Below are 23,338 nucleotides of genomic sequence, written 5' to 3' on the forward strand. Positions count from 1 at the left end.
ATAACTCTTTGTATGAGAGAATGAATTGATTTGTAAACTTTCACCTAAATCATAAAAAAAAAAAAAAAAAAAGACAGGAGACAAAGAAAAAACCTAAAAGGATCTCAGAAGAGACTCTGAAACTTGCCCTTGAATGTCAAGTAGCTAAAGCAAAAAGAAAAAATGATAAGGTAAGAGAGATGAACAGAAGATTTCAAAGGTTGGCTCAAGAAGACAAGGTATTATGATTACATGTGCAAGAGCTGGTGATATAAAACCAAAAGAGAAGAACACGCTCAGCATTTCTCAAGCTGAAAGAACTGAAGAAAAAACTCAAACCTCAAGCTACAATAGTGAAGGATTCTAAAGGGAAAATATTAAATGATATAGGAAGCATCAAAAGAAGATGGAAGGAATACAGAGAGTCACTAAACCAAAAATAATTGGTCAACGTTCAACCATTTCAGGAGGTAATTATGAGCAGTAATCGATGGTATTGAAGGAAGAAGTTCAAGCTGCACTGAAGGCACTGAAGAAAAACAAGACTCCAGGAATTGACGGAATACCAATTGAGATGTTTCAACAAATGGATGCAGCACTGGAAGTACTCACTTGTCTATTCCAAGAAATTTGGAAGACATCCATATTTATGCCTATTCCCAAGAAAGGTGATGCAACCAAATGCAGAAATTATCAAACAATATCATTAATATCACATGCAAGCAAAATTTTGCTGAAGATCATTCAAAAGATGCTGCACTGTGTCAACAGGGATCTACCAGAAATTCAAGCCAGATTTAGAAGAGGATGTGGAACCAAGGATATCATTGCTGATGTCAGATGGTGTCTTTGTCATCCACTGCTGCTATAACAGAAATACCACAAGTGGATGGCTTTAACAAAGAGAAGTTTATTCTCTCACAGTCTAGTAGGATACAAGTCCACATTCAGGTCACTGGCTCCAGGGGAAGGCTTTCTGTCAGCTCTGGAGGAAGGTCCTTGTCATCAGTCTTCCCTCGGCCTGGGAGCATCTCAGTGCAGAAACCTCAGGTACAAAGGGTGTGCTCTGCTCCATGTGCTTTCTTGGTGGTATGAGGTCTCCATGTCTCTCTGCTCAATTTTCTTTTTTATATCTCAAAAGAGGTTGGCTTAAGACACTACCAATCTTGTAGACCTCATCGATGTAACTGCCGCTAATCCATCTTATCACATCATAGTGATAGGATTTACAACACACAGGAAAATCACATAAAATGGTGGACAACCACACAATACTGAGAATCATGGCCCAGCTAAGTTGACATATATTTTTGGGGGACACAATTCAATCCATGACAGATGGATCCTGGCTCATAGCAGAGGATACCAGAAGATGTTTGCTGCATTTTATTGACTATGCTGAGGCATTCGATTGTGTGGATCATAATAAATTGTGGATAACATTGGGGAGAATGGAAATTCCAGAACACTTAATTGTGCTCATGAGGAATCTGTACATGGATCAAGAGGCAGTCATTCCAAAAGAACAAGGGGATACTGAATGGTTTAAAGTCAAGAAAGGTGTGAGTCAGGGTAGTATCCTTTCATCATAACTATACAATCTGTGTGCTTAGCAAGTAATACGAGAAGCTAGACTATGTGAAGAACAAGGCATCAGGATCGGCAGAAGACTCATTAACAACCTGTGTTATACAGATGACACAATCCTGCTTGCTGAAAGTGAAGAGGCCTTGAAGCACCTACTCATGAAGATCAGAGACCACAGCCTTCACTAAGGATTGCACCTCAGCATGAAGAAAACAAAAATCCTCACAACTGTACCAATAAGCAACATCATGATACACAGAGAAAAGATTGAGGTTGCCAAGGATTTCACTTCACTTGGATCCACAATTAACACCCACAGAAGCAGCAATCAAAAACCGACAGACACATTGCACTGGGCAAATCAGATACAAAAGACCTCTTTAAAGTGTTGAAAAGCAAAGATGTCACCTTGAAGACTAAGGTGAGCCTGACCCAGTCCCCGGTGTATTCAATCGCCTCACATGCATGTGAAAACTGGATGATCGAAGAACTGACACCTCTGAATTGTGGTATTGGCGAAGAACACTGAATCTACCATGGACTGCCAAAAGAATGAACAAATCTGTCTTGGAAGAAATACAACCAGAATGCTCCTTAGAAGCAAGGATGGCAAGACTATGTCTCACATACTTTGGACATGTTTTCAGGATGGATCAGTACCTGGAGACGACATCATGCTTGTTAAGCAGAGGATCAGTGAAAAAGAGGAAGGCACTCAATGAGATGGATTACACAGCGGCTGCAAAAATGGGCGCAACTATAGCAACAATTTTGAGGAAGGCACAGGACTGGGCAGTGTTTCGTTCTGTTGTGCAGAGGGTTGCTATAAGATGGAACCGACTCGATGGCACATAACAACAACAACAGGGTTCGCTGGGATACAGATGATACCAGATAATGGGTACCAAATTCCACAACCCATAACAAAAATTTTTAATTGATGCTTTAATCATGACTTCCATTAGTGAAAACACATGTTGTCAACAAAAAATTCAAAGGAGACAATTGGGTAACCAAAGGGTTATAATATTACTGAATAATTTGCATAGAAATTGTTAAGTGGGAACCTAATTTGCTGTGTAAACTTTTACCTTAAACACAAAAAAAATATTATTTAAATAAAAGGTGCTTACCTAAACATTTTGGTAATGCTCTTTATCAGATTGAGAAAGCTCCCTTACATTCGGTTTGTTAGGTTTGTTTGTTTGTTTTTAATGAAGAATGCTTCTCTACATCTACAAAATCAATTTCTCCTTACCTACTGATTTCCTAGGGAAAACCCAACTTGATCATAAGGGATTATCTTTTTTTTCACATGGCTAGAGGCGTCATTTGCCAATGTTTTGTTTGGGATTTCTGTATCTGCACTCATGAATGAGTTTAACCTGTCATTTTCCTTTTTTGTATACTTTTTGTCTGGTTTTGATAATGAAGTTATAATGGTCTCACAGAATGAATTAGTGTTGTCTATTTCCAGGAAGAGTTTTATAAATATGGTAGCCCTTGAACATAAAACCATCTGGGACTGGTGTTGACTTTGTGAGTCTATTTTAAATTACTATTTCACATTCTTTAATTTTGATAATACTATTCCAGGTTTCTGTTTCTTGTTGGGTCAGTTTTGCCAAATTATATTTTTCCAGGACTTTGTCAATTTCATTCAGTTTACAGACTTGTTGGCAAGAAATTGCTCATAATAAAATTCTTGTTATCTTTTTAATCTATACACAATCTATAAATTTTTTAGTTCAAAACATTGTTTGCTTAAGCCTTTATTCTTTTTTCCCCAAACTAATTGTGCCGGAGGCTTGTCTATTTTATTAGTCTTCCCAAGGAACCAACCTCTGGCTTTGCTGATGTTCCCTACTGTATCTGTTCTTTATTGCTTGGTACCCACAACAGCAGCGCTACTACTTTTTGGCACTACCCTCTGGGCAACCAAGTACCCCCACCTTGCCCAATGGTCCTAGAAACTGCCCCAATTTCTTGCAAGCTCAGCAATGCATCAAAAAAGCATGTTTTACTTAGGTATACAGGATCTAGTGGTTTTGCAGTGAGAGGGTCTCCCAGATTATCTAGTTTGTCATGTTTTGAAATATTTTTTTTAAAAATTCTCTTCAACTGTTCCTCAAGAGTCACAAATTACATGCAGTCTTATTAGATTAACCTCTCTTATTTATTCTGTCCTACTTATAAATATGGAAGCCCTGGTGGCGTAGTGGTTAAGTGCTATGGCTGCTAACCAAAAGGTTGGCAGTTCAAATCTGCCAGGCACTCCTTGGAAACTCCATGGGGCAGTTCTACTTTGTCCTATAGGGTCGCTATGAGTCGGAATCAACTCGACAGCAACGGGTTTCCTTATAAATACATATATGTACACTTTTTAATCACCCCTTCCCACAGTTGTTGTACTCTGTGTTCTATACAACATCCTCCCCTCTTTCTCAGCCAATTTCAATGTCCTTAGGACAGTACTTACAATATAATCTTCTCTAGTGTTACTTACTGCAAAGTGAAAGGGAAGAGCAGCTTGTCCCAGGCGAGGTCATGGAAGCTCGACAGACACATTCAAACTCACTGAGGGACCAAATTGCTGGGCTGAGTGCCATGAGGACCATGGTCTTGGGGAACATCCAGCTCAACTGGCATAACATAGTTTATAAAGAAAATGTTCTACATTCTATTTTGGTGAGCAGCATCTAGGGTCTTAAGAGTTTATGAGTGGCCATTTAAGATACTTCAATGGTCTCACCCTATCTGGAACAAGGGAGAATGAATAAAATCAAAGACACAAGGGAAACATTAGTCCGAAGGACTATTGGACCACAAGTACTACAGTCTCCACTGGATAAGAGTCCAGCACAACTACATACTGGCCCAGCTAACATCACCGACTACTCTGACAGAGATCAAAAAAAGGTTCCCAAACAGAGCTGGAGAAAAATGTAGAACAAAATTCTAACTCACACACACACACACACACACACACACACACACACACACACACAAAAGACCAGACTTACTGGTCTGACAGAGACTGAAGAAACCCCACGAGTATCACCCCTGGATATCTTTTTAGCTCAGTAATGAGGTCACTCATGAGGTTCACCCTTCAGCCAAAGATTAAACTGGGCCATGAAACAAAATGAGACTAAATGGGCACACTAGCCTGGGGGCAATGACAAGAAGGCAAGAGGGGACATGAAAGCTGGTGGTGTGGAACCCAAGGTCGAGAAAGGGAGAGTGTTGACATGCCGTGGGGTTGACAACCAATGTCACAAAACAATATGTTTACTAATTGTTTAATGAGAAACTGGTTTGTTCTATAAACCTTCATCTAAAGTACAATTAAAAAAAAAGTTAAAGGGCAGAATATAATAACTATATTTGATAATTTTCTGAAAGAAATATAAAATATACAATCAGACTGCTTGGCAAGAGTAGGTAAGGTAGACAATCAGAAATTTTTATAATTTCTAAATGTGCTGAGCACATTATAGGTACTCAGAAAATATGTTTAATCAATTTAGAAGTCATAGGATGATCTATCTCCAATATAAAAAGTTATTTACTCAGGATATCCAAATACAAGTTTCTACTCCATTATTATCTTTAGATCAGAATTACAGTGGGAGAGAGGAAAAAGGAGAGTGAAATTAACATGGTACACTACCCTGAAAAAATTTTGCAAACATACTCACCAGAACTCTCATCTGTTTGACATACATTCTCTAGAAGCTCCTGATCACCTTCAGCAGCTATATATGCCCAAGTATCCATTTCATCTCTTATATTTCTTCTTTCTTTAAATAACTTGTTTTCCTTGGTTTTGTAATCTTCTGTGATTTTACAATCCAGTGGAATTTCTTCTCTTTTCCGATTACTCTCAGTAAGATCATTTTTTTCTTCTGGAGTTAATTTAAATATATCAAATGCACTCCTGATTTCCTTAAATGCTAGTGTAAAAAATAAAATTGATGATAAACATGAGCCATAAATTTCTGATGTAATTAGTTTGTATCAATGTTAATGAAACAGATACTTTCTTTTTAATATTTACTAAAATCTGCCTTGGCTATAAAGCCTGATCAGATTTACTATCAAATTCGCAAAGTAGCTTTAACTGGTCTACTTAAAACTTTGGCTTAATATTGGTTGCTCAATATTTACAAAGGCTGTCCAAAATCAAGAGCTGTTACTTAGGTGTTCTGAACTACTCCCAGTTTTGACAAAGGCATTTTGAAGATGACAAGACTCAGAATGATCCTAGTCGTATCAACAGCTTTCCTACCTCTAAAGACATCAAACTGTTCTACAACTGTATCCTGGAGCTAGGCTTCTACAAAAATGGTTTCTTGTGGTGAGTGGGCAGAAACACAATGCCAGAACATTGATGATGCACCTGGTAAAACTGTATCTGTGGTCTATGAAATCCATCTAGTTTTTAATTAAAGATAAAAGTGGAAAGAACACTGAAAGTACTAGATTTGACATAAAAGAGTAGAACAATACTAGGAAGATCTCTATTACAAAACTCCAGGTACATAGCAGATAGGCTTTATTAACAGGTGGTATGGAAAACAAGACTCCTAGTGAATGGTGTGAATAACAGTTTCATTTAAACTATACATTTATAGTAAAAACGTGACTGAAACTGACATATAAGATACTAGGAGGAAAAATAAGTTCATTAACCAGTTCTAATTATAAAATATTTTAATCACCAAGAACAGTAGATGCTTAAAATTTTTGTGTTATTTTGAAGAGATAAAGTCTTGAAATTTTAGTCACTCTGTGAATGCTCCATTAAACGACTGCTTGTTTCTACTTTCCGTTACCAGAACCCTTTCTCTGCTACTACTGGTAGAAACATTACTCTAGCTACATACTTTTTTCAGTAATAGTTCCTAGGAGAAAACCTCCAGAAAATCATCCATCTCTTAGAACCACTACTTCCTCAAGAACATGTGGTCCACAAAGTAAAATAATATAAGCTGAGGCTTCTTCAAACACCGTAATGTTGATTTTTTATAAAGTACTTGTTCCGGTTTTGATACGTGTTATGGAGTCTCAATTAGGGTATATCTTGAAGTGACCAAAAATGCTTACTTGATATTATATTTATACAAATGAGAGTTAAGTACAATGAATATACTAAATAAAAATATCTTTTTTTTAATTGTGTTTTAAAAGAAAGTTTACAGTTCAAGTTAATTTCTCATACATAAATTTATACACACATTGTTACGTGACCCTAGTTGCTCTCCCTATAATGTGACAAAAAAAAAAAAATGTGACAGCACACTCCTTATCCATTCAACCAGCTCCTGTCCCTTTCTGCCTTCTCATCTCATCTTCAGGCAGGAGCTGCCCATTTAGTCTCATGTATCTACCCGAGCTAAGAAGCACACTCTTCACGAGTGTCATTTTATGTCTTATAGTCCAGTTTAATCTTTGTCTGAAGAGTTGACTTCGGGAATGGTTTTAGTTTTGGGCTAACAGAGAGTCCGGGGGCTATGTCTTCCGTGGTCCCTCCAGTCTCACTCAGACCATTAAGCCTGGTCTTTTTACTATTGTTTGAGTTCCGCACTTCACTTTTCTCCTGAAAAATGTCTTTTTTTAACACCTACTATAACACAGACATTTGGTCTTCTGCCATAACTAATTTCCTCTCTCTGTAATTCTAACTTACTTCATCATCATACTCAATAGGAAGAAAAATAACGTAAACAGAAGGGAAAAAGTTATAGAACCTTAATATAGATTGTTATGTAATAAAGTTTAGAGGTTTGGACCTACCCAGCAGCATCACAGAAGAAAGGCCTAGAGATCTGGCTCCATAAAGATTACAACCAAGAAAACCCTATGGAGTACAGTTCTACTCTGTAACACATGGGGTCACCATGAGTCAGAATCAACTCAACAGCAATGGGTTTGATTTTTAAACTTAGATAACTAGTTTAGCACAGCTTAGCTTAAGGCTCTAAATTCCTGATGACTGAAAATTTCCAGCTTTATGACACTGCAGGTTAGAAAAGAGAGTTTGTCTTCACAGTAAATTAAATTCTTTGTATAAAAGATGACAATGTTAAATGGTAAAATGTTAGCATTTACACTCACTCTTTAATCCCCTTGGCTCTTTTCTGCCCTTTTCATCCTTGTCAGAATCATGCCTTTTCTGGTATTTTTCTTTAAGTTCACTCCTTTTGGTCTCTTTCTCCTGCAAGAGACATAAGTAAGATGCAAAACAAGAATGGCTACAGAGCTGACGCTACATATCAAATCGGAAAATATAGGTTCATGGGGTCAATGTCTGTCTTTATATGCTATAGTTCATGACCACTGATTAAGTATTTTTTCAAATAAACTGTTTCCTCAATCAAGATTATCCTTCAACTATGTAAGCTGCGAAATGTCAAATTCAAAACTGAACACCAGTTTTCTCACTCTCTTTGAGAATTTATTATTAAAACCACCACCATCAAAATAATAAAAAAAATTCACATATAATCCTACTAACAAAAACATCACTATTTCCTCAAGCCCCCCTTGTAATTCTTGTCATTTTGCAGATAATTTTTTTGCTTTTTAATATTTATTTACTTTGCATAAATATTTTTACATAGTTGTATTCATAACGTATGTATGGCTTTCTTGTCTACCTTCACATTTTACAAAGTTTGCTATTTTTGCTAGCTTGGTTTCAGAATAAAAATTGTAATGGCTATGTAACAGTCCCCGAGATGATACACCAACATTTTCTTAAACCATTTTCTCCATGGTTAGACAGATTGTTCTCAGTTTTCACTACTGAAGATAACATTGCCATTAAAAAAAATAAATAAACCCATTGCCATCAAGTCAATTTCAACTCACAGCAACCCTATAGAACACAGCAGAACTGTCCCATGGGGTTTCCAAGGAGCAGCTGGTGGATTCGAACTGCCAACTTTTTGGTTAGCAGCCAAGCTCTTAACTACTGCACTACGCCAAAAAAAAAAAAGAAAAAGAAAAACCCCATTGCCATCAACTCAATTCTGACTCACAGCGACCCTATAGGACAGAGTAGAACTTCCCCATAGAGTTTCCAAGGGGCACCTGGTAGATCTGAACTGCTGATCTTTTGGTTATCAGCTATAGCACTTAACCACTACGCCACCAGGGTTTTCAACTGCGCTACCAGGGCTCCAATACTGCCGTAAGTATCTTGATAGATAGTTATCCTTTGGTATTTGAGGGGGATTGGTTCCAGGACCCCCATGGATACCAAAATATCTGAGAATGCTCAACTTTCTTATATAAATGGTTTAGTATTTGCATATAACCTAAACACATCTTTACATATACTTTAAATCACCTCTAGATTACTTATAATACCAAACAGAATATAAATGCTATGTACATAGTTGTTATACTGTATTTAGGAAATAATGACAAGAAAAAAAATCTGTACATGTTCAGTACAGATGCAACCATCATAGGCCTAACTACACATCACACATTAGCAACATCACAACCTTTTTTATTCCAAATATTTTCAATCCACATTTGGTCGAATCCACAGATGCGGAACCACGCAGGGCCAACTGTACATAGTTTTTTTCCCTTTTAAATGATTTTGTTAAGATACATTCTCAAGACTAGAAATAATGAATGAAAAGAAAATGATCTTCTTTATAAAAAACCAAACACACTGCCATGGAGTCGATTCCGACTCATAGCGATCTTCTTTATAAAAAAAAAAAAAAAAAATAGCCCTTGGTAAATACCGCAAAGACAAATACATTCGTAATTTGAAAAATATTTCCATTTTGAAAAACCAAGTAAGAACAATTTTTATAATAATGGGATAACCAAAACAAAACCCACAGCCATCAAGTTGATTCTGATTCACAGTGACCCTGTAAGGACATAACAGAACTGCCCCATAGGGTTTCCAAGGCTGTAAATCTTTACGGAAGCAGACTGCCACATCTTTTTCCCTCAGAGTAGCTGGTGGATTTGAACCACCAACCTTTTGGCTAGCAGCCGAGTGCTTAACCACTGTGCCACCAGTGTTCCTTAATAATGGGACAAACTCCCTAGTAAATATGTTTGTAAGAATTAAAAGACTCATTGTACACTAGCACACTCTGTATACTACTTAAGTAAAAAGGGTACATTCTTAAGTCAACAGGGGAAAATACCAAGTAGGATGTGAAAAGTTAATAAAACACCAAAGCCTTACTACACATGCCAAATACTATCTGAGTACCTCTAAATGGAAAAAAATCCTGACTGCTCACAAATTAGCCTTCAACTTTCTAGATGTCTTCAGTTTAAAAGAAAAAAAAAAAACCAAAGATCAAGAGATAAGTTAGGAGGTACAAAAGCTGGATAATTTTCAGCATTTACAACTACCTATCACGGCCCTGGTGGTGCAGTTGTTAAGAGTTTGGCTGCTAACTAAAAGGCTGGCTGGCAGTTTGAATTCACCAGTCTCTCCTTACAAACCCTATGGGGCAGTTCTACTCTGTCCTGTAAGGCCACTATGAATTGAAATCTACTCAAAGGCAACAGGTTTATACCCAGTCACAGTACTAAATAAATAACTCTGTGATGATAGAGAAACTATTCTTACAGTCTGTTTTAGTGCTTCCTTATGTACTTGTAAAACTTTCTGAGGACTCAAAAAAGTACTGGATTCATCTGAGTATTTCTACATTTGAAGAGACTTTAACTCTCATCCTTCTTCAATCTACTCATCTCCCACCTCCTCTGCCTCAGTGGCTTACCTCACCAGGTGAATCAGCGGACCTGTGGCCTCTTTCTTCCCCACCCAATTTTGAGCTTTTTTGTGTTTGGGAGGATGCAGGTATGGCCTTATCAAACTCGATGTTACTTTTGCCTTTGTCTTGATTCCTTTGCTTTTTATGTGTATTTTTCTTTTCTAAGAAAAGGTCCTTGTTTTCTAGCTTGTTGCTGTCTTTATGTTCTTCAGTCTTTCTTAGTTTCTTCTTTTTCCTCTTTGCTCTGAAATCAGTGTCCTCATCAGCACTTACCTTGCCATCTGGCTGTTTATCAAAAACAACACCTGGTATTATATCTTGCCCTGATTTATCTTTTGTACTTTTAATCTTTTGTTTCTCTTCTTTGTTCTCGGAATGTAACTCTTCAGTGTCATCATCTTGAGAAAGTGAATCATTAAATACACTTGATTCTGATTCCAACTGAGATTCAATGCCTTTGTCTTTTTTTGTTTTTCTGTTTTCTTTGAAATCTTCTCTTACTTTAGTCTTTAAATCTCTTATTTCACCCTTTTTAACTTTCTTTAACTCCTTAGTTTCTTTTATATCATCTTTTTTTGGCTTCTTTAATTCCTTTAATTCTTCTTTGGCTTCCAAAATTCTTTTCTTTGTCCTTAAATCAAAAACTAAATTTTCTGAGAAGCTCTCCAGGTCTGACTTGGACTTTTCTTTTAGTTTGCCAGTCTTTGCTTTTTTCTTTTTCAGATCATCTGGGCTTTTCTCATCTCTGTATCTTAATTTTTTCTTTTTCTTCTTTGAGGAAGTATCTTCTTTTGTCTCACTTTGCTGATCACTATCAGAGTTTGCCTCAAATATGTCATTATTTAAGGATAATCTCTATAAAATACAAAAAGATTAAGATACTCATATTAACAAGAACATCAAAGGTTTTTAGAGGCAGTAGTAATACAATCTGGTAGAAATGTTTTTTCCTCCCAAGCACCTTCTCAACACCTTAAAATTACTTACCTAATTGAAGTTGTATAATATTATTTATGTCTCTGACAGCAAACAGGTCTTGGTGGTGATGATGAGTGTTAATTTAAAACTCATCACAGAGAAGGGGGACAGAAAATGTCAGTGTTGCTAAGTCCCAAACTAAAGTAGAAATGAACAAATATCCATGGTGGGTTGTATAAAAAACCCAAAAACCCACTGCCATCGAGTTGATTCCGACTCATAGCAGTAGGTTGTACGGGATGTGAATTTCAAAATTTCCAAAACCACCAAGAAGTATTATTTTACAGACTTTCTTAGTTTTCAGACAAGTAGCTACTGATCTGAAGACAACTTCAAAAGCTTTTTAAGGCCTTGGATCCCAGAATGTCCTTAAACTTTTTACAGTTCATATGCAACAAGGAAGGCTGTACACAAATCTTCCTTCTCCCAATTGATTTGCTTTGCATTGAATAATCTGAATAGTTCCTACTATTCTAAAATAAAAACAAACAAAAAAAGAAGCTTAAAAATAAAGTATTTTCTTACTAAAGCAGGGAAGTGAGAAATACACTTCAGGAAGATTTCAAGAAAAAGCCTAGATTTCGAGAATAATACAAACCAATCACTTAGCAAAAGAATTTGAATGTGTACGTAAGTGTTTTTCCAAAAAAACCAAAAACCAAACCCAGTGCCATCAAGTCGATTCTGACTCATAGAGACCCTAGGAAAGAAATATGAAGGAGGAGTATGCATTCATTCTAGAGAAGTGAAGTATAACTATGACAAAAAAAATGGGGGATGAGGGACTCTAATCTGAACCCGTTTTGTATATGTTTTCCTCTACAAAAATTTTAAAAATACTGAATGTTTTGCTTAGTATTTAAAAACTGTGTTATTAGAGAGGCCCTGCCACTATAGTATAAATTAAAAACTGGCAATCCCACTCCTCTAAATGGATTTCAAGCTAGAACCCAAACCAAAAGGCAATCTAGCACAGTAGCTAAGAGGGCACCCTGCCTGGCTCTACCGTAACTAAGTAGGTGAACTTAGGCTAGTTAACTTATTTCAGCCTCAGTTTCCCATCTTAATCTATATGAGGTACTTATCCCATGTTTATCCCATGTTTGGCACATATAAAATGTGAGGGCTCAGTGAAATACCAGCTGCTTCTTATTGTTATTATTAACAACCACTACAAATAGTTAAAACTGAATTCTAATACTGTTTTGGTCATTTTTTTAAAAATCACTATTTTCAAAGCTGTGGTTGAAATTCAAGCTGTAGCAAAAGAGGGGATCAATGCTCACTCCTTAATGTATAGGTTTTAATACCCAAGAATTAGTTTCCTAGTGTGAGAAGTTTTCACTAAGTTCAAGATCTCTAATATTCTAAAGAATGATAGTTACGTCTAATGAAAAATAGAAAACTTTAAAGGAACTCTAAGAATTGATTTACTTTATAAATAGAAGCTACAAATAAAATTTACATGGAAAAGTGAAATGAGAAAATTATGTAAGAATTCATAAACAAAGCCAATTATTCATAGAATAAGAGAACCCAGGATAAGAAACTAGAAAAATCCACAGAGGAAAACCACTAAATCAAACATGCACACAAATTTTAACATTACTGCAGTCTGGCCCACCATCAAATCTCTTTCCAAAATGCTGACAATACAAGTTTGACTTGTCTGGGTTCCTTTGATCTATTTATTCTTGCCTATCATCAAGAAGAATTACTAAAAATCAATGAAATGGCTAAAAATTGAATTAGGAATGCAAGAGAAAAACAAAGACTTGGATAATTACCTTTGAATAATCTGAAATGGATTAAAATGTCTAACTTTATACTGTAACCTAAGAATTGGTTTATTAACTGACTAGAAGAAATATTCAACTTAAGGAATAAGAGACAAAACATGATACCTGAATATCCTTCTTGACTGGCTTAGCTTTGTTGTCCGCAACTTTCTTCCTAAATTCAAGCAGAACTTCTTTACAGTCCTCAAGATGAACCTCCGGCTCCCAGGTATCGTCATCTGATGTATATCCTTGCCATCGAACTTTGTAAAGGATTTTACCCTGTTGTATAAATTAAAAACAGGCACAATATAAAGGATATTGCTAACTTGATTAAATATCCAGATACAGACCAACTACTGATATATGAAAGAACTTTGAAACTACATCTAAATGGAGATTAATATCACATAAAGCATGTTCATATCCTGAAACAAGTAGGTTAAGAAAAAACAGTATCACTTATTTTTTTATAATCAAAGACTAAAACCCTTTCCTGAGAATATAAGCAGTGTGTACTCTTTGAAAAACAGTGAAACGTAGAAAAAAACAAATAAAAATTACCCAGAGAATTGATAGTACTATTTCTTTCTCCTACCATATATACAAGAAGCCCTGGTGGGACAATGGTTAAGTGCTCGGCTGTAACCAAAAGAGCTGTGTTTCGAACCCATGCAGTAGTTTCACAGCAGGAAAAAAACCAGTGATTTGCTCCCCTAAAGACTACAGCCTAGGAAACCCTATGGGACAGTTCTATTCTGTCCTACAGGGTAGCTATGAGTCGGAATAGACTGGATGGCACACAGCCGTGTGTATTTGTGTGCGCGCATGTGTGCGCGTTTATGTGCATGCACATATATACATAATATTTTTAAAAACACTGAAATCACGGTATAATTTTTTTATATTGCTTTTTCACTGATATGTCAAGCACTTATTTAAATATTTTCCCCAAAACATGACATTTTAGCAACTGAAAATCATTCCATTATATAAATACAACAATCATTTTTAAACAACTTTCCCTTTGCTAACCTAAAGTTGCTTAGGTTGTTTCCAATTTTTTGATTTTATAAATAAAGCTATAATATCCCTAAGCATCTCTGATTAAGTTGTTACAATAAATTCTCAAAAATGAGACTAGTGGGTTCTTAAAACTGCCAAAAATGCCTTCCAGAAAAGATGTTCCAATTTACATTCCCTGCAGGTACTAGAGCCTGACTGTATGAGAGCTCGGCAAACAACTTCAGGGCTTGCTCCTGTTTCTGCTGATCCTGAGAGTTAAAAATGGTTTTATATTTTGAAGTGGCTGAAAACACATCAAAAGAATTACATTTCTATCAAGTGCTTTACAATGTGTCACGCGCTGTCTAAATCTTTGCTCCTTTCATCTTTAAAACAACCTGTGAAGTAGGTACTATCACCATGTGATATAAGAGGTAACCGATGCTTCTAGATAGGTGAAGTCAAAGATTACACAGATACTGAGTTGTTGTTGTTAGGTACCATCGAATTGATTCCGACTCATGGTGACCCTACGCACAACAGAACGTAACACTGTTTGGTCCTGCACCATCTTCACAATCACTGTTATGCTTCAGCCCATTGTTGCAACCGCTGTGTCAGTCTATCTCATTGAGGGTCTTTTTCACTGATGTCCTTCTCCAGGGATTGGTCCCTCCTGACAACACATCCAAAGTATATGAAACTAAGTGTCACCATCCTTGCTTCTAATGACCCATCTGGCTGTACTTTTTCCAGGACAGATCTGTTCATTCTTCTGGCAGTCCATGGTATACTCGATATTCTTCACCAACACCGTAATTAAAAGGCATCACTTCTTCTTTGGTCTTTCTTATTCATTGCCCAGCTTTCACATGCATATGAACCAACTGAAAACACCACAGCTTGAGTCAGGTGTATCTTAGTCCTTAAAGTGACACCTTTGCTTTTTTTTTTTTTAACACTTTAAAGAGGTCTTTTGCAGCAGATTTGCCCAATGCAATGCCTCATTTGATTTCCTGACTGCTGAGTCCATGGGCATTGTTTAGGGATCCAAGTAAAATGAAACCCTTGACAAATTCAATCTTTTCTCTGTTTATCATGACGTTGCTTACTGGTCCAGTTGTGAGGATTTTTGTTTTCTTTATGTCGAGGTGTAATCCATACTGAAGGATGTGGTTTTTGATCTTTATAGGTTAAGCACTTCAAGTAATCTTCACTTTTAGCAAGCAAGGCTGTGTCATCTGCATGTAAAAGGCTGTTAATGAATGAGTCTTCCTCCAATCTTAATGCTGCATCCTTCTTCAATAGTCCAACTTCTCGGATTATTTGCTCAGCTTACAGATTGAACAACTATGGTGAAAAAATATAACCCTGACACACATCTTTCTTGACTTTAAACCATGCAGTATTCCCTTTTTCTGTTCAAACGGCTACCTCTTGGTCTACGTACAGCTTCTACATGAGCACAATTAAGTGTTCTGGAATTCCATTCTTCACAATGTTATCCATAATTTGTTATGATCCACACAGTCAAGATCCTTTGTGTAATCAATAAAACACAGTAAACATGTTTCTGGTATTCTCTGCTTTCAGCCAATGTTCATCTGATATCAGCAGTGTATACCTCGCTCCACATTCTCTTCTGAATGTGGCTTGCATTTCTGGCAGTTCCCTGTCGATGTACCGCTGCAACCATTTTTAAATGATCCTCAGCAAAATTTTACTTGCATATGATATTAATGATAATGTTCGACAGTTTCTGTATTCTGTTGGATCACCTTTCCTTGGAAGGGGTACAAATATGGACCTCTTCCAGGCAGTTGGCCAGATAGCTATCTCCCAAATTTATCGGCATAGACAAGTGAGCACCTCCAGTACTGCATCCGTCTGTGGAAACGTCAAAATAGGTATCCCATCAATTCTTTGTTTTTCGCCAATGCCTTCAGTGCAGCTTGGGCTTCTTCCTTTGGTACCACCGGTTCTTGATCATATGCTAGCTCCTGAAATAGCTGAATGTCGATCAATTCTTTTTTGGTACAGTGACTGTGTATTCCTTCCTTCCTTCTTTTGATGCTTCCTGCATCGTTCAACATTTTCCCCGTAGAATCCTTCAATATTGCAACTTGAGGCTTGAATTTTTTTCTTCAGTTCTTTCAGCGTGTTCTTCCCTTTTACTTTTCTATCTCCAGGACTTTGAACATTTCATTATAACACTTTGTCTTCTCAAGCCACCCTTTGAAATCTTCTGTTCAGCTCTTGTTACTTACTTTGTCATTTCTACCTTTCACTTCAGCTACTCTACATTCAAGAGCAACTTTCAGAGTCTCTTCTGACATCCGTTTTGGTCTTTTGTTTCTTGTCTTTGCAATGACCTCTTGCTTTCTTCAAGTATGATGTCTTTGATATCATACAACAACTCGTCTGGTCTTCGGTTATTAGTTTTAAATGTGACAAATCTGTTCTTGAGATGGTCTCTAAATTCAGGTGGGATATACTCAAGGTCATACTTTGGATCTCATGGACTTGTTCTAACTTTCTTCAACTGCAGCTTGAACTTGCACATGAGCAATTGATGGTTTGTTCCACAGTCAGCCCCTGGCCTTGTTCTGACTGATGATATGTAGCTTTTCCATCGTCTCGTTCTATAGATGGAGTCAATTTGATTCCTGGTATTCCATCTGGTGAGGTCCACATATAAAAAAAAAAAAAAAACATATACAGTTGCCATTTATGTTGTTGAGAAAAAGGTATTTGTAATGAAGAAGTCATTGGTCTTTCAAAATTCTATCATGCGATCTCTGGCATTGTTTCTATCATCAAGGCCATATTTTCGAACAGCTAATCCTTCCTTCTTCGTTTCCAACTTTCACAATCCAATCACCAGTAATTAACAATGTGTCTTGATTGCATGTTTGATCATTTCAGACTGCAGAAGTTGGTAAAAATCTTCAATTTCTTCATCTTTGGCCTTAGTGGTTAATGCGTAAATCTGAATAATAGCTGTTTTAACTGGTCTTCCTTGTAAGTGTATGAACATTTTCCTATCACTGATAGCGTTGTACTTTAGCATTGATCTTGAAATGTTCTTTCTGATGATGAACGCAATGTCATTCCTCATCAATTTGTCATTCCTGGCATGGCAGACCATATGACTGTCCGATTCAAAATGGTCAATACCAGTCCATTTCTGCTCATTACTATCTAGGATATTGATGTTTATGCTTTGCATTTCATCTTTGATGACTTCCAATTTTCCTAGATTCATAATTTGTACGTTCCACATTCTGATTACTAATGGGTGTTTGCAGGTGTTTCTTCTCCTTCTTAGTTGTGCCACATCAGCAAATTAAGGTCCCAAGAGCTTGACTCCATCCACGCAGGTATTTCTTCTCATTCTTAGTTGTGCCACATCAGCAAATGAAGGTCCCAAGAGCTTGACTCCATCCACGTCATTAAGGTTGACTCTATTTTGAGGAGGAAGGTCTTCCCCAGTTGTCTTCTGAGTGCCTTCCAACGTGAGGGGCTCACCTTCTGGCACTATATCAGACAATGCTCCTGTGCTATTCATAAAGTTTTCACTGGCGAATTTTCTCTGGGACCTCCTGCCACCAAGAAAGCAGTAATGGGAGCAGAGCATGTCTTTGGCTCCTAGACAGGGGAAGACTGATGACAAGGACCTTCCTCCAGAGCGGACACAGACAGAATGCCTTCCCCTGGAGCTGGCATCCTGAATTCAGACTTCTAGCCTCCTGAACTGTGAGAGAATGAGCTTCTGTTTGTTAAAGCCATCCACTTGTGGTATTTTTGCTATAGCAGCACTAGATAACCAAGACAGAATTTGACAGACACATGGTGGATAAGTATACTACACACATATGTATCAATAGATATCAACATGTATATCAATATCTACGTATATATATACAACACATAATAACAAGTGTTTGCGAGGATGTGGAGAAATTAGAATCCTTGCACATTGCTGGTGGCAATTAAAAATGGTGCAGCCTCTGTGAAAAACAGTTTGGTGGATCCTCAAAATGTTAAACACAGAATTACCATCTGATCAGTAATATTCCTGGGTATTATACTTCCAAAGAATTGCAAACAGGGATTTAAATGGATCCTTTTACATTAACGTTCATTGCAGCACTAGTCACAATACTCAAAAGGTTTAAAAAAAAAAACAAAAACCAAGTATCCATCAACAGATGAGTTGATAAACAAAATGTGGTATTATATATACAACGGAATATTATTCAGCCATAAAAATGGAATGAAGTTCTGATATATGTTACAACATGGATGAATCTTGAAAACATGCTAAATGAAATAAGTCAAACACAAAAGGGCAAATATTGTATGATTCTACTTATATCAGAGACTTAGAACAGGCAATTTCATACAGAAAGAAAGTAGAATAGGCAATTTCATAGAGACAGAAAGTAGATTAGAGCCACCCTGAGGCTGTGGAGACCAGGTAACTGAGTTATTGCTTAATGGATACTGGGTTTCTGTTTGGGGTAATAGAACTTTTTGGAAATAGATAGTGGTGATGGTTGCACAACACTATGAATATAATTAATGCCACTGAATTGTACACTTAACGGCTAAAACAACAGATTTTACGTTATACATACTTTACCATAATAAGTTGTTTCAAAAAAGGAAAAAAATTATTGAAAGAAATTAACATGATCCTAAATTTATTTGATGCAAATTTGAATAAAAAATTTCAATAGCTTTTGTGTACATATTGCGTAAATTGACAAGTTGATTATAAAATTTATATGGAACTGCAGAGACCAAAATAGCCAAGACACTGTTAAAGAGTAACAAGAAAGGGAGATTTGTTCAATTGGACATCAAGACCATATAGCTTATAGTCGTTAAGAGAGTGTGATATTAGTATAAAAGTAGATAAACAGATCAGTGGAATAGAACAGACATTTCAGAAACAGATCCATATGATTATAGGAAAGATGGCACTTCAGGGTAAGGACAGTGTTCTAAAACAATGATGCTGGGGCAACTGGATATCCATACAGGTAAAAATGAAACCTGACCCCTAAATTAAACCACACACAACATCAATTCCAAGTGAAGTGTAAATACAAAATGCAAAATGCAAAACAAAAGAGCTTCTGGCAGGGAGGGGAAGAGACAGTGGAGAGTATATAGGTTAGGAAACAATTTGTCAAACCTGTCATAAAAAGCACTCAACATCAGGACAAAGATTAAGTTTTCCTACATTAACTTTATGAATGTTGGTTCATTAAAAAGACAAAGTGGGAAAAGAGATTTGTAAGATATCACCAACAAAGGACTTGAATCCAGGCTACATAAATGATTCTAACAAATCAATAAAGACAGATAACACAGTTATAAAAAAAATTTTTTTTGAACAGGTACTTGGTAAAAGATGGTAACCAAATGACCAAGAAATACATGAAAGATGGTCAATATTTAACATTGATTACTAATGTAGGATTCAGAGAAATATAAATTAAATCATTAGTACCACTATGTCCCCACCAGTATTGGCTAAAAATAAAATGACTGGTAATACCAAGTGTTGGTAGCATGTGGAACAAAAAGAACCCTCATACGCCACTGGTAGTAGTGTAAATTGGTAAAACCACTTTCATAAAATGTTTCCACTTAAAGCTGAAGCTACGCATGCCCTGTAGCCTAACAATCCCACTCCTAGGCATACAATCAAGAGAAATGCATGCCCACAACACACTCAGGAGCCATGTTCAATAATATTCATAGAAGCACTCACTATTCACAATAGCCAAAACGGGAAACAACTCAAATGCCCATCAAAAGTAGTAAAATAAATAATCATAATATATACATACAACAGAATACTATGCAATGAAAGAAACTGCAGCTCCACACACATGGATTAATCTCATAAACATATTTTTGAGCAAATAACAACAAAAAACCCAGACACACAAAATACAAATATTGTGAGATTTCATTTATATCAGGTTAAAAAAAAAAAAAAACAGGCAAAACTAAACAGAAGCGTTGAGGAATACATGCTTAGGTCGTAAAATTACAAAAAAAAAAAAAAAAAGCAAGAAAGTAATAACCATATAAGTCAGGATGGTACTTTGGGGGATGCAAGTGGCAGTGATTGGTAGCGGATGCAAATGGGGTTGGGGGGCTGTCAATGTAGTATTTCCTGATGTGGTTGATGGTTATACAGGTATTGGCTTTGTAATAATTCATTTAAGTTGTACAATTAAAAAAAAACAGCAATTTATATACTGATCAAATCTAATGCCTACAAATGAAAAGAAAAAAGTGCCAGTTTTTTATTACATAAATGAGGTTCCAATTCAAATTTGAAGCTAAAACCCATGACATCTGCCATATTCTAAAATATTCTATTCACATAATTCATTTATTTTTTCTAGAAACAAACAAAAAAACTACCTTTAGCAATAAACTAAAAGAAAGAACATGGTACTATAGTAAAATCAGTGTTTTTACTATTCCCCTAGGCCAGCATTCACCAGAGATTTCAGCAGGCCGTTCTCTTGATAGAAATCAACCAAGTGTCAGTGAGTGAGATTACAGGTATTCTTTACATTTGCTTTGCTGTATGTTCTAATTTTTATTAGAAAAAAATTAAGGGCATAAAAATAAGGTGGGTGGGAAGAAGAATAACCATTTTACCCATAAAATGAAGTCCTTACCAAGCCATACATTCTAGCCCGAATTTAATCTCACTACAAAAGATTCCCCTTGCCCAAGTGCCCTGGATACCAGCCAGACAAGCCTACTCAGACTTCATCACTCTTTGATTCCTCTAGGTCTCTGCTTTCTTCAGAAGCTGAGTAAATGAGTCACACAGGCAGGAAGCAGGAAAAGCAGGAAGGCAATGGTGAACTGCAGCTAGGTGGGGACTGTGACGAAGTACAGGATACAAGCTCTGTCTCAAGGGAACTCACTGTTGTCTCTTAGATTTTCAAGAGAAGCCCCAAATACAGATTTTCATGTGAAATCTCCTGAAATTTAAATGTTAGCAACAAATTTCAATTAAAAAAAAAAGTGCATGTGCCAAACAAATCAATAACGTGCCAATTTGGGACCTCTGGCTTTCCTCATTCCATTCTTCTGGAATGTGAGCCTTTTTGCTAGTCAAGGAGTCGCTGGGTACACAAAAAGGTTAAGTGGCTGGTTACTAACTGAAAGGCTGGCAGTTCCAACCCACCAGAGGTTCCCCAAAAGGGATGGTGATCTGCTTCCAAAAGGTCACAGCCATTAAAACCCTGTGGAGAGCAGTTCTGTTCTGACACCAGGGCTTCAAACTGGAACTGAACCGAGGGGAAAAAAAATCCTCCAAATTTTGGCCTCAGTGAAACCGAAACCCAAATTAAAAAAAAAAAAATGTTTTTCTGAACCCAAACCAAAATCTGTTTTGTTGTTTCTGGTTCAGAAGCCCTGGTGGTGTAGTGGTTAAGAGCTACGGCTGCTAACCAAAAAGTTGGCAGTTCGAATCTACTGGGGGCTCCTTGGAAACCCTGTGGGGCAGTTCTACTCTTTCCTGCAAGGTCGCTAAGAGTCGAAATCAACTTGACAGCAAAGGGTGTTTTTGGTTTATTTTCAGTTCAATTACAATTTTAATGTTCAAAGCAAGATCACTAGACCATTCATGTTTGATTTGCATCTGGTGCCCATGTATGCTGAATGCTTCTCTGGCACATCGCTGGTAAGGGCGCAGCTCATTGTTTCAGCAAGTGACACTGTACAGCCACAGGTATAGGTGATGACTGCTGTTACACCAGCCGATTCACAAGCCAGTCAGAGTTCACTATTTCCACCCCATGCTTGACCTCTCACACAGTTAACCCAAGCAGTGTCTGTACGAAATGCTTGGTGCAGCGACCAAGAACACTCGTAGTCAGAAATTTCAAAGAGCTGGCTAAAACGCATCATGTACTGAACAGAGTTTTATGTGAACGAAAATTTGCCAGATGAGTGTAAAATTTTAAACACACATTATTCACATTTTTTAAGTGTGGTATTTAATTCAAGAAATGAAAACAGCATATAATTTTTTGATGATTCTATTCTTTTATTCAAATTTGATTTAAATGTACTATCACATATTGTACTTAAATGCTTAAATTTGGTATTTATCTCACAAATCGAAATGTTAACAAACACCAGCAACTAGTGGGAAGAAAACTAATGTTTCAATTGCGATACACTGTTATTTCACCAAAAACAACTTGAAGTCATCACTATGAAATGAGATTTTTCTTCAATAGGTGCTAGATAAGGGTATGAGAATGTTGTAAAGCGGGACTTCGAATGGAAGAAATCGGCAAACTCTTTGTAAAATCAAAGTTATTCTGGTTTTTCGAATATACTGACGATATATGGCTAGAAGCATTTTAATACATACTGGCTCTAATTCATTTCTACAAATGTATTTATGCATTCTATTCTATTTATGTTATCAATGTCCAAGACTTGCTTTTACTGTAATATAACACAATGACTATAAAATATGCCTTGGAAACCCTGGTGGCATAGTGGTTAAGTGCTACGGCTGCTAACCAAAAGATTGGCAGTTCGAATCTACCAGGTGCTCCCTGGAAACTCTAGGGGGCAATTCCACTCTGTCCTATAGGGTTGCTATGAGTCGGAATCGACGGCAACGGGTTTGGTTTTTGGTTTATAAAATATGCTCAATGTTATTATTTCTTATCCCTTGAATTCCAGTATGCGAAGAATCAGAGAAAAACCATGTCAAGAATTTTTCAAGTACGAAAAGATTGAAAATAAAAGCACACGTACAATTTGCAACACAGATACAGTTGGAGACCATGCAGCGAATTTAGAGAGGCACCTGAAGCATCATCATACAGATGAATACAATGCAGTGTAAAGCAAGACAAAGAAAAATGAAGAAAATGTCAGAAGTGTTCCAAATAGGCAATAAAAAACATTAGACAAGTTTGCTGTTCCAGAATGCCTTAAGCTGAAATTAGATAAACAATTGTCCCTGCATGTGTTAAATTAATTACCATTAATGGTTGTTCATTTGAGTTAATTGAACCTTCAGGATTCCAGAAAATTTTAAATCCAATTATTGCTTCAATTGGTCAAAATTTTTCAATCAACTCAGAGTATATTGGGGAAATGATCTCACTTGTCCTTAAAACTTAGCTCCAAAATTAGTAGTAATTAAGATAAATGAATATTGTCTTTGAAAGT

The 23,338-nt window shown here is 36.6% G+C and overlaps 1 protein-coding gene across 5 annotated transcripts in view; it reads right to left on the reverse strand.

Moving 5' to 3' along the window:
* The window catches only part of MPHOSPH8 (M-phase phosphoprotein 8), a 100,992-nt gene that overhangs the window by 68,973 nt on the left and 8,681 nt on the right, over positions 1–23,338 (reverse strand). For 4 of the 5 annotated variants that reach the window (XR_010319120.1, XM_010593923.3, XM_023553098.2 and 1 more), the window contains exons 2-5: positions 13,217–13,372; positions 10,341–11,189; positions 7,687–7,786; positions 5,268–5,522 (exon numbers count right to left, since the gene is read on the reverse strand). Coding sequence is in view for 4 of the 5 variants with exons in the window: in XM_010593923.3 (XP_010592225.2) it covers positions 5,268–5,522; positions 7,687–7,786; positions 10,341–11,189; positions 13,217–13,372 (1,360 nt within the window). In the remaining variant the exon portion in view is untranslated. The remainder of the gene's footprint in view (positions 1–5,267; positions 5,523–7,686; positions 7,787–10,340; positions 11,190–13,216; positions 13,373–23,338) is intronic. The other variant, XM_064275401.1, reaches the window with a different exon arrangement.

Source organism: Loxodonta africana, chromosome 23, assembly GCF_030014295.1.
Source record: "Loxodonta africana isolate mLoxAfr1 chromosome 23, mLoxAfr1.hap2, whole genome shotgun sequence".
In the NCBI taxonomy this organism is placed as follows: Eukaryota; Metazoa; Chordata; class Mammalia; order Proboscidea; family Elephantidae; genus Loxodonta; species Loxodonta africana.